This window comes from Bos javanicus, chromosome 29 (genome assembly GCF_032452875.1).
Source record: "Bos javanicus breed banteng chromosome 29, ARS-OSU_banteng_1.0, whole genome shotgun sequence".
In the NCBI taxonomy this organism is placed as follows: Eukaryota; Metazoa; Chordata; class Mammalia; order Artiodactyla; family Bovidae; genus Bos; species Bos javanicus.
In genome coordinates, this window is record NC_083896.1 from 49,756,335 (window position 1) to 49,775,882 (window position 19,548).

At 67.5% G+C, this 19,548-nt stretch overlaps 2 protein-coding genes across 3 annotated transcripts; both read left to right on the forward strand.

Annotated features, from left to right (window-relative positions):
• Positions 1-7,746: 7,746 nt before the first annotated feature.
• TH (tyrosine hydroxylase) lies at positions 7,747-15,776 on the forward strand. 2 transcript variants are annotated; one of them, XM_061407382.1, is made up of 14 exons: positions 7,747-7,982; positions 8,966-9,025; positions 10,356-10,559; positions 11,336-11,510; positions 11,767-11,855; positions 12,051-12,118; positions 12,389-12,439; positions 12,755-12,900; positions 13,038-13,173; positions 13,297-13,366; positions 13,751-13,807; positions 14,005-14,100; positions 14,359-14,492; positions 15,404-15,776. In XM_061407382.1, exons 2-14 carry the CDS (start codon positions 9,023-9,025, stop codon positions 15,561-15,563), a joined length of 1,389 nt encoding a protein of 462 aa, XP_061263366.1. In that variant the 5' UTR covers positions 7,747-7,982; positions 8,966-9,022; the 3' UTR covers positions 15,564-15,776. The 2 variants fall into 2 exon arrangements, with proteins under 2 accessions (XP_061263366.1, XP_061263365.1); XM_061407381.1 differs by lacking the exon at positions 7,747-7,982 and having other exon boundaries at positions 8,021-9,025.
• A 2,249-nt stretch (positions 15,777-18,025) lies between these two features.
• On the forward strand, positions 18,026-19,256 carry INS (insulin). The gene is made up of 2 exons (XM_061407389.1): positions 18,026-18,266; positions 18,743-19,256. Exons 1-2 carry the CDS (start codon positions 18,080-18,082, stop codon positions 18,871-18,873), a joined length of 318 nt encoding a protein of 105 aa, XP_061263373.1. The 5' UTR covers positions 18,026-18,079; the 3' UTR covers positions 18,874-19,256.
• The last annotated feature ends 292 nt before the right edge of the window (positions 19,257-19,548 follow it).

Below are 19,548 nucleotides of genomic sequence, written 5' to 3' on the forward strand. Positions count from 1 at the left end.
AGAGGTCAGGCACAGAGGGACCACTCCTGCCTGATTCCTCCTCTGAGAGGTCCCTGGAGGAATCACATCCCTGGAGACAGGACTTCAGTGTGGGGACCCGGGGTCGGGCAAGGGCGGCGAGTGGGGGTTCAGGGCGGACAGAGTGGCCATTGGGAGGAGGAATGATTTCCAGAAGTGGCTGCGGCGACTGTGTATCACAGCGAATGCTCTTGATGTCCCTGAGCTGCACGCTGAAAACGGTTGAGACGGTAATTCTTGTTTTATGTGTATCTCACCGCAATTTTCATAAATAAATAATTACTTTACAAGCACAGTAATACAAAGGGCCTTTGGGACGGCGGCTGGGGGAGGGTGGGAGGTGGGGCTGGGGCGCACCCCCGGGGCAGCGGGAGGGGCGGGCGGGCTCGAGATGTTGAGACAGCGGTGGGGAGCCTGCTACAGGAAGGGAGGCTGGGGGGTCGCTGGCCCACAGGCCCCCGGCTGGTGGGGGGCTCCAGCCCCTCTACCTTGCCACCTGGGGCCTGATTGAGCCTCCCCCAACCCCCCGATTCTGTCTCTTCATTTAACAGAAGCGAGGGCCCTGCGGTGCAGGTGCTGCGGAGATGAGGGGCCTGGGGACACCAGGACCACCCTCCAGGGGGAAGACCCAGACTTATGCTGATTAGTCATAGCAGAGACCACACAGTCACGGCCACACAAGTGCTGTGGTGGGCCGGGGCCAGGAGCATCCCCTCGCCTGGGGAAGGGGGAGGCGGGAGGGGTCCCAGGGCTGTGCCAGGAGCAGCTCCCCGACCCTGCCCCTGCAGCCCAGCCCCCTCTCCAGGGCCCCCCAAGGGCCGCTGTACAGAGCGCCCCCTAGTGGTGGTCCAAGGCAGGGGTCTGGCCTCCCCTGGGGTCAGCCGAGGAGAGGTTTGTGCCCAGGGGCTGGGCCTAGCCCTGGAGCTGCCGAGGGGGCAGGAGGGCAGGGGCCACTGCGAGCGGTCACAGGGGCCGCTGGGGATGGTGGTCTGCACCCCCGACCCTGTCCCGCTCCCGGCCTGGCAGGGCTGGGAAGGGGCTCACCCAGGTCTCCTGGGGGCTTGGCATGGCCTCTCCCAGCCTGTTTCCTGAGGCTCTTCACGGCCCTCCCGCCCCTGGGGAGCAGCCGGGCAGACAGAAGGACCCAGAGGAACCCCCACCCCCTCACCAGGGCTTTCTGAGGCCCAGAAGTCCGTGGAACTCTCAGGAATTTGGAAATCTCTCCCAGAATCACTGGGGTGAGGGGACATGACCCGACATGCCACCCTTCTCCCATCCTCCAGCGCCCCACCCCATTGGGGCGACCCCTGGCCGCTGTCTCCCTGGAGCGTGGAGGTTTCCCTCCGTCCACTTCCCCTGGCCATGCTGGGTGTGGGTCAGGGCCACGAGTGCCCCCTGCTCCCCACTCAGGACTCGGCCTGGGGGCTGGAGGCCTCAGAAGTTTCGCACACGCCTTGTCAGGACCCTCCACGGGCCTCTCCCAGCAGCCACGAGACCCCTGATGGAAAGGGCCCTGGTGCAAAGGCGGGCGGAGGGCCTGGATGGAGGAGAGCGTGGCCTGTCCGCCCCGCTGGCCTCCCCTGGTGGAGGGGCAGGCAGGGATGGGGCAGCGCCCTCGGCTTCTGAGGGGTCTGTCAGACCCACCCCGGTGCGGAGACCCAGGCCCAGGGTGACGTCCCCGAGCACACGGGCTTCGCCCCCGTCCACCCACGCTGCAGGGGGAGCCAGCGCTGCCTGGACACGTTTATTTTATAAAACACAAGCTTGAGATCCAGGTGAGCCAGCTCAGTCTCTGCCGAGCTCACCGTGGGCCCCAGAGGCATCACAGAGAAGTAAGAGCAAATAAGCCCTGTCTAAATATCACAGCCAGCCAGGTCAGCGGCACGCGGCCTGGAAATGTCAGCCGGCAGCGGGGGCTCCTCTGAGCTGGGATTAGCTGGAGGCAACTGGGGGGGTTGAGGCGGGGCTCCCTCCCACCCAAGACCCCGGCCGGAATCCAGGCAGAGGCGCAGAGGGTCACGGCCGCCAGGCCCCTGCTTCCAGCCCGTCTGGTCCCCGGAGAGAATGTGCGCTGCAGGGGGCACAGACCTTGGCCTGAGTGGGGACACACACACAGGCCCAGACTGAGAGCTCAGGGTCGGGGGCAGTGGGCAGTCCCAGGGAGAGATCTGTCCTTCTGAGACGCCAGCGGGGAGGCCGGTGCAGAGGGGCCAGCAGGGGCCCTGTCCCAGCCTGTCTCACTGAGGTGTCAGCGCGTGGCTTCTTTGGGAGTCCTGGGCTCCCCGCAAAGGCCCCACCCTCCTGGGGGGAGGTGCTGTGTGTTTGGAGAGCCAGCAGACCACACCCCCCGCCTCAGTTTCCCCACCTGGAGGGCCACGTGCTGGCAACCAGTTCTGGGCTCCCAGAGCCAGAGGGATCTCACACGAAGGGAGATGGGAGTCCGTGGCTGGGCTGTGTCTCCCGAAGGACCAGGGGGCTTCCCGAGGCCGCCTGTTCGGGCAGGAGGCGGGCAATGTCTCTGCCGTTGAGCCCGGAAGATGTCCAGGTTGGGGATGAGGGGGGACCTCAGAGCAGCCCCCCAAGCGTTCCTGAAGCAGGACCTCTGGGGAGGGGGCTGCCCTGCCATCCCCTCCCCTGGGAGGAGAGGCAGTGAGGCTGGCAGGGGAGGGGTGGGCTCAGATACCGGCAGCCCCAGGACCCCAGCCCAGCTGCAGGAGCACCGGGGAGGCCTCCCATGGGCCTGGGGGGCAGGCGTGCTGGCCCTGCTGGGCGCTCCCTGCGGGCAGGTCTGAGGGGACCCAGAGAGGCTGGACGCCTGGCAAAGCTGGGTGGAGCAGAGCCTGGGACACCGGCTGCCCAAACGTCCTGCCGACAGGGTCAGCTGCTGTGGCCTGGCCCACACTGGCCACAGCACGGCTGTCTCCTCCCACGTCTTGGCCACGATACTTCTGCTGATACAGCCCCGGCTCATGGTGAATGAGGTGGTACTGGGAGCCGGGCTCTCCCCACAGGATGTGTGGGAGGCTGGGGGGTGGAGACGCGGGATGGGGCAGCCCCTCGCCATCGAGGGCTCTGGGTGCCCGAGCAGCCGCGGGGCCAGGTGACTGGACCCAGGCCCGGGCCCCAGGGCGGGAGGGGCTCTGGTCTTGCTGTTGGACCTGATTGCTGTCAAAGCACAGCTGCCTGGGCTGACTAATGCCAGCTGAATGCGGCTCTTACTGCTTTTCTCCGGCTAATTTGTCAGAGGGCTGAGAGGACCAGGGGAGGGGGCCGTGGGGGAGGGCCCCCGGCTGAGTCACTGGCACGGGGACAAGGTGGGGGGCATCTGAGAAGGGACCCCCGGGAGCCAACAGCACCCAGCAGGACCCGGGGCCGTGGCTGTGATCTGCAGTGAGGGTCGGAGGGCCGTGGAGCCAGGGGCCGCCCTGTGTGCCGCTGACCGCGGCTGGCCAGGCTTGCTAAGGCCCTGCTGCACGCCGTGTGCACACATGCTCACCTGCAGGCACTTGCACAAGCTCACATGCGCACACGCGTGGACACACAGACCAGGAGAGCTGCGAGTGCAGCTCCCAACTGCGGGACACACACCGGCAGCAGCGTTTCGGCTCCTGGTCCCTCCCCGCCTCCACCTCCGCCCCGCGGTGCCCATGCCCAGCGCTGGACCGATCTCTGCTGGGAGGGTCCTGGGATGGGGACCCTGGGGGGGTGCGGAGGGCTCCTCGGGAGACGTGAGAACACCACCACCCATGTGGGTGGGAAGATGGGGTCTGGAGCACAAGGCGGTGAGCCAGGACCCCCGCCCACCCCCTAAAGATGTCTCCAGCACTGAACCAAGGGCCTCTTGCCAAGGCCAGTCCCAGCCACGAGAAGACAGAGCTGATGGGAAGGGAGCTCAGAAAGGGGGCGAGAGGGGGGTGTGCCTGGGAGGCTGGGGGCAGCCACTGGACCTGAGGCCCTGGCTGGGGATGGGGGCTGGGGAGCCCAGGTGCAGTGGGGGTGGCGCTCCCGAGCGGCGGGGACACGTGGCCCGCTCTGCCGGCTCTCTCCCGACTTCCAAACGCACAATTATCCCTGGGCGCCTCGCATCGACCAGCGGGGCGGCTAGCCCCAGGCCCGGCTCTGCCATCCCCTCGCTCCCTGCGACGCTCATCAGAGCTAATTGCTCTGACATTTCAGCGCTGACAGGCCCGGGTGCCGGGACATCATGGACCTTCTCTCAGTCTGGGTGGCGGTGGGCGGCTTTTCCGGGCCTGTCCCCGGGAGGGGTCCGGCAGGAAGAGGCTGAAGGCGGGCAGGCGGCTCAGGTGGGGTCTGCCCCTGACCCCAGGGGGGAGGGTGGGATGCAGGCCTCCGTTCCTGCAGCCTCAGACCACCGGCCCAGGCAGCGTGACACCCCGAGGGCCCTCGAGTCCGGAGGTGTGTTGCCATGTCCGAGTGCGTCACACAGCTGTGTGCCTTTCCCAGGTCGCACACGACGCGGGGCCCAAAGACCATCCCGGTGACACTTTGGAAGTGACCTTTAGCCCCCGGATGACTGGGGACACTCTCCCTGGCGGCTCTCCGGAAGGCTCCTGTGCTTTTCTATGGGGGGCCCTGCAGAGTCCCGGGATGGGGACCCCCAGAGCTGCGGTCCTCTGGAGAGGATTTAGGGAGGAGAGGAGGGGCTGGGGCCCCACGGCGCTGACACCTGGGCCTGGGGGCCGGCCCGAGGCCATGCGCTGGCCAGCGGGCAGGAAGCGGGGCTAGGTGCCGCTTGCCCTGGCCCTGCCCCCGCCAGTGCCCGCCCGATGCCAGGAGCGGGCACACTATTATTACAGGCTATTACCTCCTCCGGGCCTCGCTTGTTGAGAAAACACTCCAGCTCAGCGCCTCCTAATTGCCCGGCAAGACAGCTGTGATCGCCCAGCGTGACTGCGGGGGTGGGGTGCCCGGGGAGGGTGGCGGTGTTGTAGCGGTGAGGGCCGGGGCCCAGAGGGGTGGGAGGGAGACCTTCGGTGCTGCTTCGGGGGGCTCTGGAGAGCTCTGGTGCCACCGTGCTTTAGGTCTCCCTGCAGCGAGTGGCAAAGGGAGAGATGAGGAGGGTCTTATCCGGAAAGGACGCTGGTGAGGCTCACAACTGGGCAGGCGAGAGGTGCCGCACCCAAGAAGTTAGCGGGCGACGGTTTTCTAACCCAGGGAAAGTGGGGCGGGGGAGAAGACCACCCTCCTCAGTTGGGAGTGGACGTCACGCCTCCGTCTTCAGCTGCTCCTCCAGGTCGGCAGCTGCTCTGCTTGACCCTCCGTGGCCACGCCGGGACTGTCGTAGCTCCGGGAAAATATCGTTCCAAGTCTCAGTGCATTGAGGGTCTTTCCTTTGAAATGTCACCTTTCCATAAATTATTGTTTCCTATGCGTGCGGAGAAGCGTGTTCTGGAGGTCACTGACGTCCGAGCCCACTGGCGGGATGCGGGTCTCTGATGCCACTGTGTTCCTGTCTGGGGGCATCCCTCATGCTTGGGCTGCGTGGTTCTGTTGCTCAGCCTGCCTGCTTGCTTTTGCGGTTAAGCCCACCTGCTCTCTTAAGTTACTATTGACTTACAGGGGTGTCCCGTAGCCTGTTCTTTATTTACCGTCCCCTAGCGGGATTAGCTGTTTAATTACCGGCTTTGTTCCTTTACTTCACCCCTGTCAGAAGGGTGGAGACCTGGCCTTGTACCACATCCCTGCGCCCCTCACCTCCACACCTGGTCTCTCTTCCCAAGTCACTCCCAAGCCTGGCCTGCGGTGCTCGGCCCTCTCTCGCCCCGCAGACGTGTCCAGGCCACAGGGCTCCCTCGTGCCTGACCTCTCCTGGGGACCCCTGTCCAGCCCCACCCTCCTCTGGGGTGTCTGCCTGCCCAGCTTGGGTCCATTATATTTCTCCCCTTGGGGCCTGAGCCCCCTTAGTCCCTGGGACAGACACCACTGAGTCCTTAAAAAAGCCATATCTCAAGAGATGGGAAACCTGGGCTCAAGACTCACTGAGTGACCCAGAGAAATTGCTCACCCACCTCAGTCTTCCTGTCTGCGGAATGGGCCTGTGAAGGCCCATCTGAAGGCAGATGCCGCAAGGAGACCCATGAGCAGGTAGGAGAGCAGGGTGCAGAAATGGGGAGAGGAGGTTGGCGGGGGCAGGCCTGAGGGACCCTGGGTCCCCTTAGCATCTGGGGCGGGGGAGGGTACCGCACACAGTGGGGGTCACGGCTAAAGGACAGGGGGCGCCTCTGTGCTCTGGGGGCCCCAGCATCAGGCCTGGGGGTGGGGGAGGGCAGGTGAACGGGAACAGCTTCCCAGGACGGGAGGGCGAATGGACACGTGATCAGGTGTGGACTGGGGGGCCAGAGGGCCCGACCTGGCTTCTGGAGTGTGTCCACCTGCCTGCTGCCAGGGGTCCCACTGGGGGTCGCCTGGCCCCAAGGCGGGCCCGGAAAGCTGGCTCCACACATCTTCCACGCAAGCGCTGGCTCAGGGCGGCAAAGGGATTAGAAACAGTATTTGTATCAGCAGAGACATTTGCCGAAAGGTCAAGTCCACACCCGGAGGCGAGGCTGTGCTCCTCCTGTGCAGCATTTGGCAGACATGTCACCTCCCGGCCCGGGGCCCCGGTGAGCACACGAGTACCAGGGGGGTACACGGGAGAGTCCGCGGGCTTCTGGGGAACAGGGAGCCTGTCCAGGGCTGTAGCCTGATGCTGGGCGTGGAGGCCGGGCCACCCCAGAGACCAAGGGGGTACACAGGAGAATCGGCAGGCTTCTGGGGGAACAGGGAGCCTGTCCAGGGCTGTAGCCTGATGCTGGGCGTGGAGGCCAGGCCACCCCAGAGACCACCGGGGACCTAGGCAGGGTGGCTCTGGCCTGGGGCAGTAGGGCACCCACAGCCTCCACCTTTCCCACCGGGGTCTCGGGCAGATCCTTTCAGCTCCACCAGGAGCACACGTCCCTGGGGAACCGCCTCTAGACGGGGCCCTGGGGGCTGAGCCTACTGTGGCACGTTCTCCAGGAACGCAGGGTCTGGGAGATGAGACAGGCAGGGGCCTGTGCGAGCGACGGGGACACGGTCGTGGGCCAAGCAAGCAGGGCTCCTGCCTTTGGGGAGTGTGCGGAGGGGGAGGAATAAGCCATGAGAGCAGAGAAGGGGGAGTGGGTGCGCATCAGGGGCAAGAAAGTGTGGGCACTGCAGAGTGAATCGTAGCTGAGCTGGCTTTGTGGGATGCATAGGAGTTCGCCAGGAGAAGAAACGGGTGAGGAACAGCATTTCAAATGGGGCGTCACGGAGCCCAAACTCTTCTGGAGCCGGAAACGGGGATTTTAGGGAGTGGGACCAACAGCGGGGAGGTGAGGAGAGTCACTCGGGCACTTCCAAAGGGCAAGGGGGGCCACAGAAGATTGTGGAGCGAGTGTCATGGTCAGACCACTTTGGGGAAGCTCTAGGAGGCGAGGGGCGTGGCTGGCCACTGTGATGAAGAGTGGGTGCTTCCCTGGGGCCCGAGGGGTGCCAGGGAGGTGGATGGAGACCACTTGGTCACCAGCCAGGGGTGGGCCTGCGGGAGTGGAGAAGGGGAGTCCAGGGCAGCCGGCTCCTGTGTCCAGAACGTCACCCTGGGCAGCCAGACTTGAGAAAGTCCGCCTCCAGAGGCTGCCCTGTCGGGCACGCCCCGCTTCCCCCAGGTGGCCCTCCCTTGCTCCCCACTGCCGCTTCCTGGAGGCCCTGGCACAGGCCAGCCCTGCGGAACCCACAGAGCCCAGGGGCACGGGGAGACGCCCCCTCCAGAAGTTCCCTTTTCAGAGAGAAGAAGCCTTCCCGAGGGGCCCCAGAGCTGCCCGTGGTTGGGGAGTGCTCACAGCCAGGGGGCTCTCCAGCCCGCCCAAAGCTGAGTCTGAACACGCCTGGGGACGGGCCAGGCTGCAGCGTAGACACCACAGCTCTTGCGCCTGCCTGGCGCTGAGGTGCGTCCCAGCTGGTGCCCTGGCCTCTGGGGCGGGGGGTGGGGGTGGTCCCACCAGAGGGGCCTCATGCCTGAAGCTCAGGAGACGCTGGACAGCAGCTGTCCCGGGAGCCCCATGGTGCAGGGACTCCCCTGAGAAGGGCCAGAGGGGCCAGAGCGTGCTGCTCATGGCTGGGGTGTCCCCGAAGTGGGGACTCCCCCAGAAGAAGCAGTTAGAGGGCCTTAGGGAGACACTGGGGGGCCAAAGGTGGGCTGGGGGGCTGGGAGATGGCCGTGAAGGGGCAAGTGGGGCAGTTATTAGAGACTGCATGGCCCTGCCTCCCTCACCCTCCTCCACACTGGAGGACAGGCCCTGCTGGAACATGCCGGGCCCTGCTGGGTGTGCCTGGGGGTCCGGGCACAGCGGGCTGGCGTGGGGGCAGATAATGCTCCTGCCGAGGGCACTTAGCAGAAACAGACCTCAGGACCCCGCGGGGAAATGTGGTGGGGTGAAGGATCTTCCGGAAAAGCAAACTGCCTCCAGACAGCCGTGGTTTGAGCCTGTGTATCTGGACTGATGGCCACCAAAGGTCAGGGTTCTGTGTGCCGGACACCCTGGGGTGTCCGGAACACCACCTCCCCGTGAAGCCGCCTGTCACCCGCTTGGGGTGGGCTGAGGGGCCCGGCTGCACCCCGCCCTGCAGAACACGCCTGCTGGAGCCCAGATGATTCAGAGGCGGGCAGGCCACCCGCCCGGGGGCCTGTGAGAGTGGATGCAATTAGATTTAATGGGATAGAGCCCTTTCTCGGCGGCTCCGCGCTCCACGCCCACCCCGCCTCCCTCAGGCGGCAGCAGCAGGAGGGAGACGTGAAGGAGGTGCAGGTGGGGGACCCGGGGGGCTTTGACGTCAGCCCAGCCTATAAAGGCAGCCGGGCAGAGGGCTGTGGAGACGGAGCCTGGACCTCACCGGCACCATGCCTACCCCCAACGCCGCCTCGCCGCAGGCCAAGGGCTTCCGCAGGGCCGTCTCCGAGCTGGACGCCAAGCAGGCCGAGGCCATCATGGTAAGAGGGCAGGCTGGTGCCCACGGGCCGGAATGAACCCAAAGCCCAGGGGTGACTCCCAAAGTCTGGCGGGTGGCCCCAGGCTCAGGGTCTACACGGACACCCCGGGCCAAGGCCTGGCATCCAGTCCTGGCCACGAGCGCGTCCTGTGCTGAACCCGGGCGGCTGAATCTCTGTGGGGGTCCTGCCGGACCCAGTGTGTGTGTGACAGGGTCCCAGGCCCAGCAGAGGCTCATGGGTGGGGGCGGTGGGCTAACAGGACGCAGCCCCCGTGCTGCTGAGCTGAAGGGAGGCTGTGCTCAGGGGCCATCCCACCATGGCCCGCCCGTCCGCCTGCGCTCAGGGGCCATCCCACCATGGCCTGGCGTCCGCCTGCGCTCAGGGGCCATCCCCACCATGGCCCGCCCGTCCGCCTGCGCTCAGGGGCCATCCCCACCCATGGCCTGCCCGTCCGCCTGCCCACCCGTCACTCACTCGTCCGCCTGCCACACATTCTGTGCCCCACGTGGGATCTCCAGTCTTGAAATCCCCTCCTGTCTCCAGCAACCCTGAGCCTCCCTGACCACCAGGAATGGCCCCCAAGGCACGGCCCACCCCCTGGGAGCCCCGAACTCAAGGGAGCCTGTGCTGGGAAGACCCACTGGGCCAGCCTCCTCTCTGAGACTGCATGACTGGGGGCTTCCCGGGCTGGAGAAAGGGTCTCCAGTTCACTCTCAGGGATGGGCTGGGATGATCGGTTCGTTTACAGAGCTTTAATGAAAACGTGGGTGGGGTTCTGGAAATTTAATTTGCAGGCACTGTCTCAGGGGACCTGCTATGGGGTAGAGGGTTGTTCCCTCTTCTCGGGGTCCCAGCGAGGTGCCCCCCACCATGGAGGCCCCTGACTCTGTCCACACCCTGCCCGAGGTTGGCTGGGGGGAGGGCTCCCCCAGGCCTGGCCATGTTCTGAGACCCGAGGGCTCCAGGGCCTACTTGGAAGTTCAGCCCCAAGTGGTGAGCCCAGAGGGGCTTCTGCATTCAGGGAGTGATGAAGGCAGACACACCGACCCCGGGGGCTCGTGGTCTCAGGGACGGATGGCGGGTAAGGTGCTGTCAGGCCGGGCTAGAGGTGGGGCCACGAGGAGGGGTCAGCCCAGACCCCTGGACGCTGTGTCCTCTGGCCCCGGGGCAGCCCCAGACGGCTCCCGACCCACCGCCTCCCGTCCCCTGACCCGGTCAGGTGGGCGCAGAGGCCGCCCTCGCCCCCAGCCCCAGGTGGGGAGGTGCTGGAGCCGGCCCGGCGCTGTGGGCAGGCCGAGGGCGGGGGCAGCTGGCGCTCCTCTCCCCGCAGTCCCCACGCTTCGTCGGGAGGCGGCAGAGCCTCATCCAGGACGCACGCAAGGAGCGGGAGAAGGCGGAGGCCGCGGCCTCATCCTCGGAGTCCGCGGAGGCGGGCAGCCTGGTGGAGAGGGACGGGAAGGCGGTGCTGACCCTGCTGTTCGCCCTGCGGCCCACCAAGCCCCCTGCGCTGACCCGGGCTATCAAGGTGTTTGAGGTGAGGGGTGCCGGGGGCTGTGGGGACCTTGAGGAGAGGGGCCCCTCCCGGCCTGGGGGGTCTCTGAGCCCAGCCCCCCACCCACTCCGCGCCCACCACCTCACTCCAGGTGGGGGGCGGCGTGGGTCCTGAAGGAAGGGCCGGTCACGACGCCCGCGGGAGGCCTGTCCCCGGCGGGGCGGGGCTGAGGTACAGCCGATGGCGTGAGCTGCTCTAGTCACAGCAGGCCGGACGGGGGGCCAGGGACTGGCTCCCCCCACAGGCTCCCGAAGACAGGACCGCAGAGCCTGCTCAAGCTCCCGTGTGGCCGTGTGGCCCGAGGGCCTTGGAGACCGAGGCTCCCTGGTTGCTGGCGCCACCCACCTGTGGGGGAGGGGACCCTTCCTACCATCCCTCCCCCCAACCCTGCTTGGCGGGCACCAGAGCCCCCTGACCAGGCCGCGGCAGGGTCAGCGCCCACCCTCAGCTGCGGGGGTCTGGACAGGGCCTGCACGAGGCCAGCAGGGAGGGATGTCAGGCCGCCTGGGGGTGACTGGCGGCAGACAGAGGCCCCGTCCAGAATGCTGAGTCTGGGGGACCCTGAGACAAGTGCATTAGCCCAGTTTTCCAGGCGAGATCTGCCCGGGCAGCAGTCGTCGCCTGAGTCTGGGAGGTAGTCTGTGTGTTCCTGGCCGCCGGGGTCCCGGGCGGGGCAGGGCTGCAACACGCGCCCCCTCCTCCGTCTCCATCTGTCCATCTGTCTCTGTCTGTCCCTCTCTCACCCCCTCGCCCCCAAGACATTCGAAGCCCACCTCCACCACCTGGAGACCCGACCGGCCCAGCCACTGCGGGCGGGGAGCCCGCCCCTGGAGTGCTTCGTGCGCTGTGAGGTGCCCGGCCCAGTGGTGCCCGCCCTGCTGAGCGCCCTGCGCCGCGTGGCAGAAGATGTGCGTGCCGCCGGGGAGAGCAAAGGTGAGGCGGCCCTCGGCCCCACAGTGGGGCCGCGCGCCCCGGAGACGGGAAACCGCAGGGACCGGGGCACGGCCGGGGGTCCCTCCCTGCTGGCCCGGGTCGGCGGCCTCCTGCTCAGCTGTCTGGGCCTGGGTCACCTCCAGTCCCCAGCCCCATAGATGGAGCGGGAGGCTGCCGCCAGCGGCCCCCTCCCTGTGTGCCCAGCACTCACTCCTGTCTTTCCACCTCCCACCACCTCCCCCTGCAACCCCCGAAGTCCTCTGGTTCCCAAGGAAAGTGTCCGAGCTGGACAAGTGTCACCACCTCGTCACCAAGTTTGACCCTGACCTGGACTTGGATCATCCCGTGAGCCAGCCTCCCCGGGTGATGGGCAGTGGGTGTGGCCTGGCTGAGGAGGGCGTGTCTGTGGGCTGCCCCGCCCCCGCGAGGCGTGGCTGGGTGCAGCCCCCCCCCCCGCCCAGCCGTGCCTGCTGGGGTCACCAGCTGCGTCGGGGCGGGGCGGGGCGGGGCGGCCCCCGACTGCGTCCACTCTGCCGCCAGGGCTTCTCCGACCAGGCGTACCGCCAGCGCAGGAAGCTGATCGCCGAGATCGCCTTCCAGTACAAGCAGTAAGGACCCTCCTTGGGTGCGACCTCTGGGACCCACACCCCATCCTCGGGCCTCACACTAGACCCCCTTGGGAAGGGGCGGGATGTCCTTGGCATGAACACCGTCACCTCTGCTGTCACCGTGGTCGCAGCAGGGGAACCTCGGCCCAGAGAGATTAAGCAGCGCACCTCAGCCACATGGCCGGCGGGGCGCTCAGCCTGGGCCCCTCCTGTCCACTCCCCACACGTCCTCCCCGAAGGGGCCTGGACTGACCGCAGACCCCTCCCCAGAGGCGACCCCATTCCCCACGTGGAGTACACAGCCGAGGAGACAGCCACCTGGTGAGACCCCGTGGCAGAGGCGGAGCAGGGTGGGGACAAGGGTTCAGGGGAAGACCCACAGAATCCCCGTCGGAGGCAGTGGCCTCCAGGAGGACAGACTAAGTCTGAGTAGAGGAGGGACTTCCCGGGACCCCCCACAGCTCCCCCCAAACCCCCCAAACCCGCACCAAGTGGCCGGCTTCGTGGGCCAGTGAGAGGCCTGCAGCGTGAGGCTGCCGGGGCCTGCAGGGCGCAAAGCAGAGCCCACGGGGTGGGGGCGCTGCTGGACACAGGGAGGGTCGGGAGCAGGCGCCGGCCTGAGCCCCTGGCCCACAGGAAGGAGGTCTACTCCACACTGCGGGGCCTGTACCCCACCCACGCCTGCCGCGAGCACCTGGAGGCCTTCGAGCTGCTGGAGCGCTTCTGCGGGTACCGCGAGGACCGAATCCCGCAGCTGGAGGACGTCTCACGCTTCCTGAAGGGTGCGGTGCCCGCGTGGGGGCCCCCGGGGGCGAGCAGCCCGCGCCCGGCCACGCCCTCCGCCCCACCCCATCCGCCCCCCCCGCCCCCCGCACCAGCCCCGCGCCCTGACCGCCCGCCCCCGCCCCCGCCCCAGCAGAGAGGACCGGCTTCCAGCTGCGGCCCGTGGCCGGCCTGCTGTCCGCGCGGGACTTCCTGGCCAGCCTGGCCTTCCGCGTGTTCCAGTGCACCCAGTACATCCGCCACGCCTCCTCGCCCATGCACTCCCCGGAGCCGTGAGTGACCAGCCCTCGCCCCCCGGCCTGCGGAGGAGGACGGGAGGAGGAGTCTGGGGTTGGGGGGCACAGACTGCCCGCCCTGGGGGCCCCAGCCCCACCCACTCTCCGCCCCCAACACAGGGACTGCTGCCACGAGCTGCTGGGGCACGTGCCCATGCTCGCCGACCGGACCTTCGCGCAGTTTTCCCAGGTGTGTCCTGGGGCCTCGGGAACCCGGTCACCCACGGGGCTGGCCACCAATGGGCACCCTTCGCCAACCCTCTCGGGGCTACACAGTGCCCACCTGGGCCGTGAGACTTCAGGGGGCGTGCGTTGTCCTGGAATAGAGGGCTGGTGGCGCGGAGAGACCACCTCAGCACAGTGTCCGGGAAGAACCCTCCCCGGGAGCCCGTGGTCTCGGGGCCCAGGCCGGGCCTTGTGCTGCCACCTGCTGGATCTCCCAGGAACGTCGGGGAGTGGTCCCCCGGGCCCCCAGCGGATCCCAGGAGGCTCTCTCACCTTAGCAGCTTCCAGGAGACCCGGGGGCGGGGGGAGCACAGACACCCCGAGCACCCTCACTGCTCCCCCTCCGCAGGACATCGGGCTCGCATCCTTGGGAGTGTCGGATGAGGAAATTGAGAAGCTGTCCACGGTGGGTTGGGTCCCCTGCAGGGCCCTGGGCTCAGGCTGGGCCCTCTTGTGCAGGCTGAGGTCTCCGCTTCTCGCGCCGTGACCCCACCACCACCACCCTGGAGCTTGGCTCAGCTCTGCCCGGGAAGGGGGGGGCGCGGTGCCGGGGCCTTGGTGAGACGCTGTGCTGACCGCAGCGTCTCCCGCCAACCCCATCAGCTGTACTGGTTCACCGTGGAGTTCGGGCTATGCAAACAGAATGGAGAGGTGAAGGCCTACGGCGCGGGGCTGCTGTCCTCCTACGGGGAGCTCCTGGTGAGAACCCCCCTAGGGAGGGCTGGGCCAGGTCCTGGCAGGCAGGGCCATCTTGGCCATCCTCCTGGACTCAGGCCACCCGGGAGGCTGAGCAGGGGGCTGGCCTACTGGGGGACGGAAGAAGCAGCCCCTACCCCTTCCCATGCGCACCGTCCCCAGGCCTCGGGAGGACCCCCGAGGGGCGGGCGGGTGTGAGTCCGGCCCTGGGGCTCCAGTCGCCTCGGGTCCTGAGAGCCCGGCCCCGCCGCCTCCCACCAGCACTCCCTTTCCGAGGAGCCCGAGATCCGGGCCTTCGACCCTGATGCAGCGGCCGTGCAGCCCTATCAGGACCAGACCTACCAGCCCGTCTACTTCGTGTCTGAGAGCTTCAGCGATGCCAAGGACAAGCTCAGGTGGGCCGGGGCTCCCGGGCAGAGACACCATCCCACCCCACCACAACACTGCACCTCCGAACCGGGCAAGCTGGTCAGCAGGCCGGGCCTGCGGACCCATTTCACAGGGGAGAAAACTGGGCTCATCTCAGTTACAGCACCCCTCCCGCAGCGAGACCCCCTACAAGTCTGGGGAGGGGAGACCTGCAGGGTTGGTGGCCAGGCCAAGGCCCGACTTTCAGAAGGTGAAGTTTGACTCCGTAAGACAGATGTGTCTGACTTTGTAAGATGGGTCCTTCCTGGCCTCCTGCCCCCTGAGCATCTGGGGCTGTGGTGGGGGGCACAGAGGGGAAGGGCTACCGGGATGGCTGAGGGCCAGGTGGGCTCCCGCCTGGTGGGCAGGGAGTTTCCTGGGCTGGGGGCGCAGTGACCAGCGTTCCCCAGGGGAGGGGGACAGAGCCCGACACACCCAACCCGGTCACCCTCGGGAGGGGCCTCTTTCCAGCCAGACTCCCGTTGTCACGAGGATCTGTTGAGCCTGGAGTAAAGGGGGTGTGGCTCTCACACACAAGCTTATGGACAGAGATGTAATAGACTCTCCAGAGCGCATGTCTGGAAGCCTTCCTGGAGGAGGAGGCCTGGGGCCTGGCTGTGCCTCTCTTGGGAAGGAGCAGGGTGGGATGGAGTGCCTGGTAGAGGTTCGCTTGGAAAAGGCCTGTCCTCCCCACCATAAATAGCCCCCAGCCCTCGCAGGAGGTCTTGATCCCCAGACCTGTCTGGGTGGCTGGACAGAACAAGCTTTGGGGGGCCCAAGTGACTCAGAAAAGTCCTGGGGTCTCTGAACCTGCTATGATGGAGGAGATGGGCCCCGCCCTCCGGCCCCGCCCCACTGGTGACTGAGGGTCCCTGCCGGCTGCCCCCCCGCCCCACAGGAGCTACGCCTCCCGCATCCAGCGCCCCTTCTCTGTGAAGTTTGACCCGTACACACTGGCCATCGACGTGCTGGACAGTCCCCACGCCATCCGGCGCGCCCTGGACGGCGTCCAGGACGAGATGCAGGCCCTGGCCCATGCGCTGAACGCCATCAGCTAGACGCAGGGCACCACCCGCAGGCCCCAGTGGGCCGGCCTGGGGCTCCCGGCCTGCCCCCGCCTGCCTGGGCGCCCCAAGAGCCCGCAGAGAACCCCCTGCCAGAGGGCACCTGCCCAGCGCTTGCCAGCTGCGTGTTGGCGTCCTTGTCCTGCCTGCTCCCCCTGTGCTGCGCTGCCCGCTTGCAACCTCAATAAAAGAGAGACTCATCCTTGAGTGCCTGCCTGGGGTCTGTGTCCGTGCCACGGGCTCAGCACACAGCCCCGGGCCCCCCACACACTGCCCCAGCCCCGCTCAGAAGCTCTCCCGCTGCCCGCCTCCTCCAGGCAGCCCAGGGTCACCTGCTCACCCAGAGGACCCGCAGAGGGCTGCGGGAGTTGGGCTGAGCTGTCCTGTCTCCATGGGGTGATGGCCTGGAGGTGGGGGGCTGGTCTGGGTTCCCGGGGCAGGGCTCACAGCTCTGGTCTCCAAGGCAGAGCTGCAGGCTGGGCCCTCCAGTCCTCGTACGCCACCCCCCCAAAGCGGGACCTGGGAATGGCCCCCACAAAGGACGTGCCAGCAGGGAGCTCTGCTGGGCTGGCTCCGGGCGACCTCTCCGTGCCTCAGTCACCCAGCAAAAGGCGGGCGGGTGCTGGATTCTGAGCTCTGTTCACTTGCCGGGCCTGGACACAGCCTCCAGCTAGAACCTCCAAATTTTCCTCCAGGACTGGCCCTCGGAGCCAGCAGCCTGGGGCTTCCCAGGAGGCGGGTGGCTCCTTACTTTTCCTGCACAAGGCAGACACCAGCCTGTCTTCCAGGCCCTCTTACTCCCTCCGGTCACCCCGCCATCGCCCCCACCCACTGCCAGGACCCTGGCTCAAGGCTCTGGGGATGTTAATCCCAGGAATTCCCACGTTACCTTCCAGGCAACGCCCGCCCCTTTCATCCTCCCCGGAGTCTGTCCTTCCAGCCGCGTCTCAAGTACCTGGTTTGTGACCAGCCCTTCTGAAGTCCTGTCCCACAGCCTGTGCGGCTCCCAGTGGGGTCACTCCTGGGGTGACGTGCCCCACTGAGACCCCAGGGGAAGGGCTGATGGCTGGCTCCCCTCCCTCCTGCCCCACTGGGCCCTGGGCTTTGCCCTCCCCCTGGGTCTTCCCGCATCCAGCCTCTGCCTGGCACGCCCCTCTCGAAGAGGCCACGGAATCTCGCCTGGCTGCAGGGGGGCTTCCAGACACCGGGATGTCCTGGGAAGGCAGGGCCCAGCCCCTTCCTTGGAGTCGGGGAGCCCTGGGGCCGTCGGGGGGGTGGGGGCACCACAGGGGTGTAGCCCAAATGACAGCCAAGGGACGTGATGGGGCTGTGGGGCTCGTCAGACGGGCTCAGCCCTTGGGGCGTCCCTGGTGGCTCAGTGGTAAAGACTCGGCCTGCCAGTGCAGGAGACACAAGTTCAGTCCCCAGTCTGGGAAGATCCTGTACTCCTCGGAGCAGCTAAGCCCGTGCACCACAGCTACTGAGTCAGTGCCCTGGGGAGCAGGCCCCCCTTTACAACTAGAGACGCGAAGACCCAGCGTGGCCAAACATTAAATAAGTAAATAAAGTTATACGTATCAAAAAGAAAGGGTCCAGCTGGGAAGAGATGGGCAGGGGCTCCAGGGAGAGGGGCGGGGCCTAGAAGGCAGCTGGGCGGGCGGGTGGGGGCCCCTGCGGCCGAATCGGGGCCAGCCTGAGGGGCCTCACGGCCATGGGTCCCTGGGTTCAGTCCCTCAGTGTCCCCTGGGAAGCCGGGGACACTGTGGCTGGGGTGGGTGCACGGGGCTGGGACAGTGGCCAAGGAGACACACGCCTGCTGCCCACCCCACGGCCTGGACCATCACCGGGGCTCGGGGGCAGCCCAGGGACACAGCAGGGGTCCCCCTTTCGCACCACTGCCTGGACTAACGTGGACGATGGGCCCAGGCAGGGCCGGGCAGAGGACTTCACCCCCAGCAGTGCGAGGGACAGCTTGGCGTGGATCGGGCCCCTCATTAAGACTCTAATGACCCCACGGCCCCAAGAGGTGCTGACGGCCAAGGAGAGGTTCCCGCAGCCCCGGCAGCAGGGAAATGATCCGGAAACTGCAGCCTCAGCCCCCGGGCCATCTGCCGCGCTCCTGGAGGCCCTGATGACGGGCCAGGTGGTGGGCTCAGGGGCTATAAAGCCGGCAGGCCGCAGCAGCCCCCCGCCCTCAGGACTGGCTGCATTCGAGGCTGCCAGCAAGCAGGTCCGTCCGTGGGCTCTGCATCCGCCTGGGTCCGGGGCTGCCCCGCTGGGGCTCAGGGTGTCGGGGCCCAGGTCCACTGAGCGGCAGGGGGATGTGCGCTCTCTCGGAGCACCCGGGGCGGGGGCCCTGGCTGAGGGTCCTGGGTTGGGGGCCCTGGTTGAAGGTGCTGGGCTGGGGGCCCTGGCTGAGGGGCTGGGCTGGGGGACGGCCCTGACTGAGGGTCCTGGGCACCCCTCCCCTGGCTCAGCCCCCGCTGTCGCCAGGTCCTCGCAGCCCCGCCATGGCCCTGTGGACACGCCTGGCGCCCCTGCTGGCCCTGCTGGCGCTCTGGGCCCCCGCCCCGGCCCGCGCCTTCGTCAACCAGCATCTGTGTGGCTCCCACCTGGTGGAGGCGCTGTACCTGGTGTGCGGAGAGCGCGGCTTCTTCTACACGCCCAAGGCCCGCCGGGAGCTGGAGGGCCCCCAGGGTGAGCCCCCGCTGCCCCCGCTCCCCCCCGGTCCCCCTGGCTCCCACCCTGGCCTCCCGCTGGCGCCTGGCAGAAAATCAGGAGAGATTTTTAAAAAGGAAAACCATGTCCTGTTGTTCACATCCTGGAAGTGACCAGCTCCCTGGGGGCTAAGCCAGGACGACCCCCAGGGGGGCCTCACCCCCTCCACCCTGCCTTCTCATCTGGGCCCCCTCGCCTCCTCCCATGAGGGCAGCTCTGGGGGGTATCTGACGATGTGAGGCCAATCCAGGGGCCGAGGGTCTTGGTGGGCAGCCCTTGGTGGTGATGGGGGGATGCCCATGGGAGATGCCCCGTCACCCGGAGAGAGGGCCCCATCCCGGGTGGGCTGGCGGGAGCTGGCGGGGGGAGGGGGAAAGGGCGCCTGGGCAGGGTCCCGCTCCAAGGCCGGGCAGGGCGGGCAGGGGGGCGTCCGCTGCCTGACCATCTCCCCGCAGTGGGGGCGCTGGAGCTGGCCGGAGGCCCGGGCGCGGGCGGCCTGGAGGGGCCCCCGCAGAAGCGCGGCATCGTGGAGCAGTGCTGTGCCAGCGTCTGCTCGCTCTACCAGCTGGAGAACTACTGTAACTAGGCCTGCCCCCGACACCAATAAACCCCTTGACGAGCCCTGCTGTCGTCGTCTGTGTGGCCTGAGGTTCCGGGCGCCCGTGGGGAGGGGGTGAGGAGGGCGGGGCCCCGGCCTGAGACCCCTTTCTGTTCTCACTGCGTCAGCTTTTCTGAGCTGTCTCCACACGTGCTGGGTGCACGAGGCGGGGCCCTCCAAGGTGGCACACTCCCGTCTTCAGGGGTCCTGCTCGCAAGGTGGGCTCCATGGGGCACCTGCCCAGGCCACCACCAGTCACACCTAAGAGCCCGGGGCTGCCCGGGTCGGCCATGGCTCCGGAGGTCAGCGGGTGACCTGGCTGTACCAAGGTCTGGCCAGCCTGCCAGCCGCCCAGGCCAAACCAATCTCCTCCTCTCCTGAAGGCACTACCCGGGCTGGGGCTTGGGGTAGCTGGGCCTTGGGCTGGGCACCTGGGCTTCCGTGGCTGCAGACCACTCAGAGGCCAGTCTGGTGCCCGGCTGGTGGGGCAATCCTCCGTGTACCCCGAAGGCTCGCACCCTGTCACCCCCTCCCTGGGGCCGCATCAACACCCCCCAGGGCCTCCAGAAGGCCCCGCCCCTTGGGGAAGGCAAGGGTTGTGCAGGCAGGTGGCGGGCCGGACACTGGACCCGGAAGAGGAGGGGGCGGGGGCTGGGCTGATCA

Bases quoted from the DNA above. Each gene is read 5' to 3' on its own strand.
- TH (XM_061407381.1), top strand. From the start codon at position 8,936: ATGCCTACCCCCAACGCCGCCTCGCCGCAGGCCAAGGGCTTCCGCAGG. The intron at 11,856-12,050 runs GTGAGCCAGCCT...CTCTGCCGCCAG, and splicing joins ACCTGGACTTGGATCATCCC to GGCTTCTCCGACCAGGCGTA. The intron at 13,367-13,750 runs GTGTGTCCTGGG...CCCCCTCCGCAG, and splicing joins CCTTCGCGCAGTTTTCCCAG to GACATCGGGCTCGCATCCTT.
- INS (XM_061407389.1), top strand. From the start codon at position 18,080: ATGGCCCTGTGGACACGCCTGGCGCCCCTGCTGGCCCTGCTGGCGCTC. The intron at 18,267-18,742 runs GTGAGCCCCCGC...ATCTCCCCGCAG, and splicing joins GGAGCTGGAGGGCCCCCAGG to TGGGGGCGCTGGAGCTGGCC.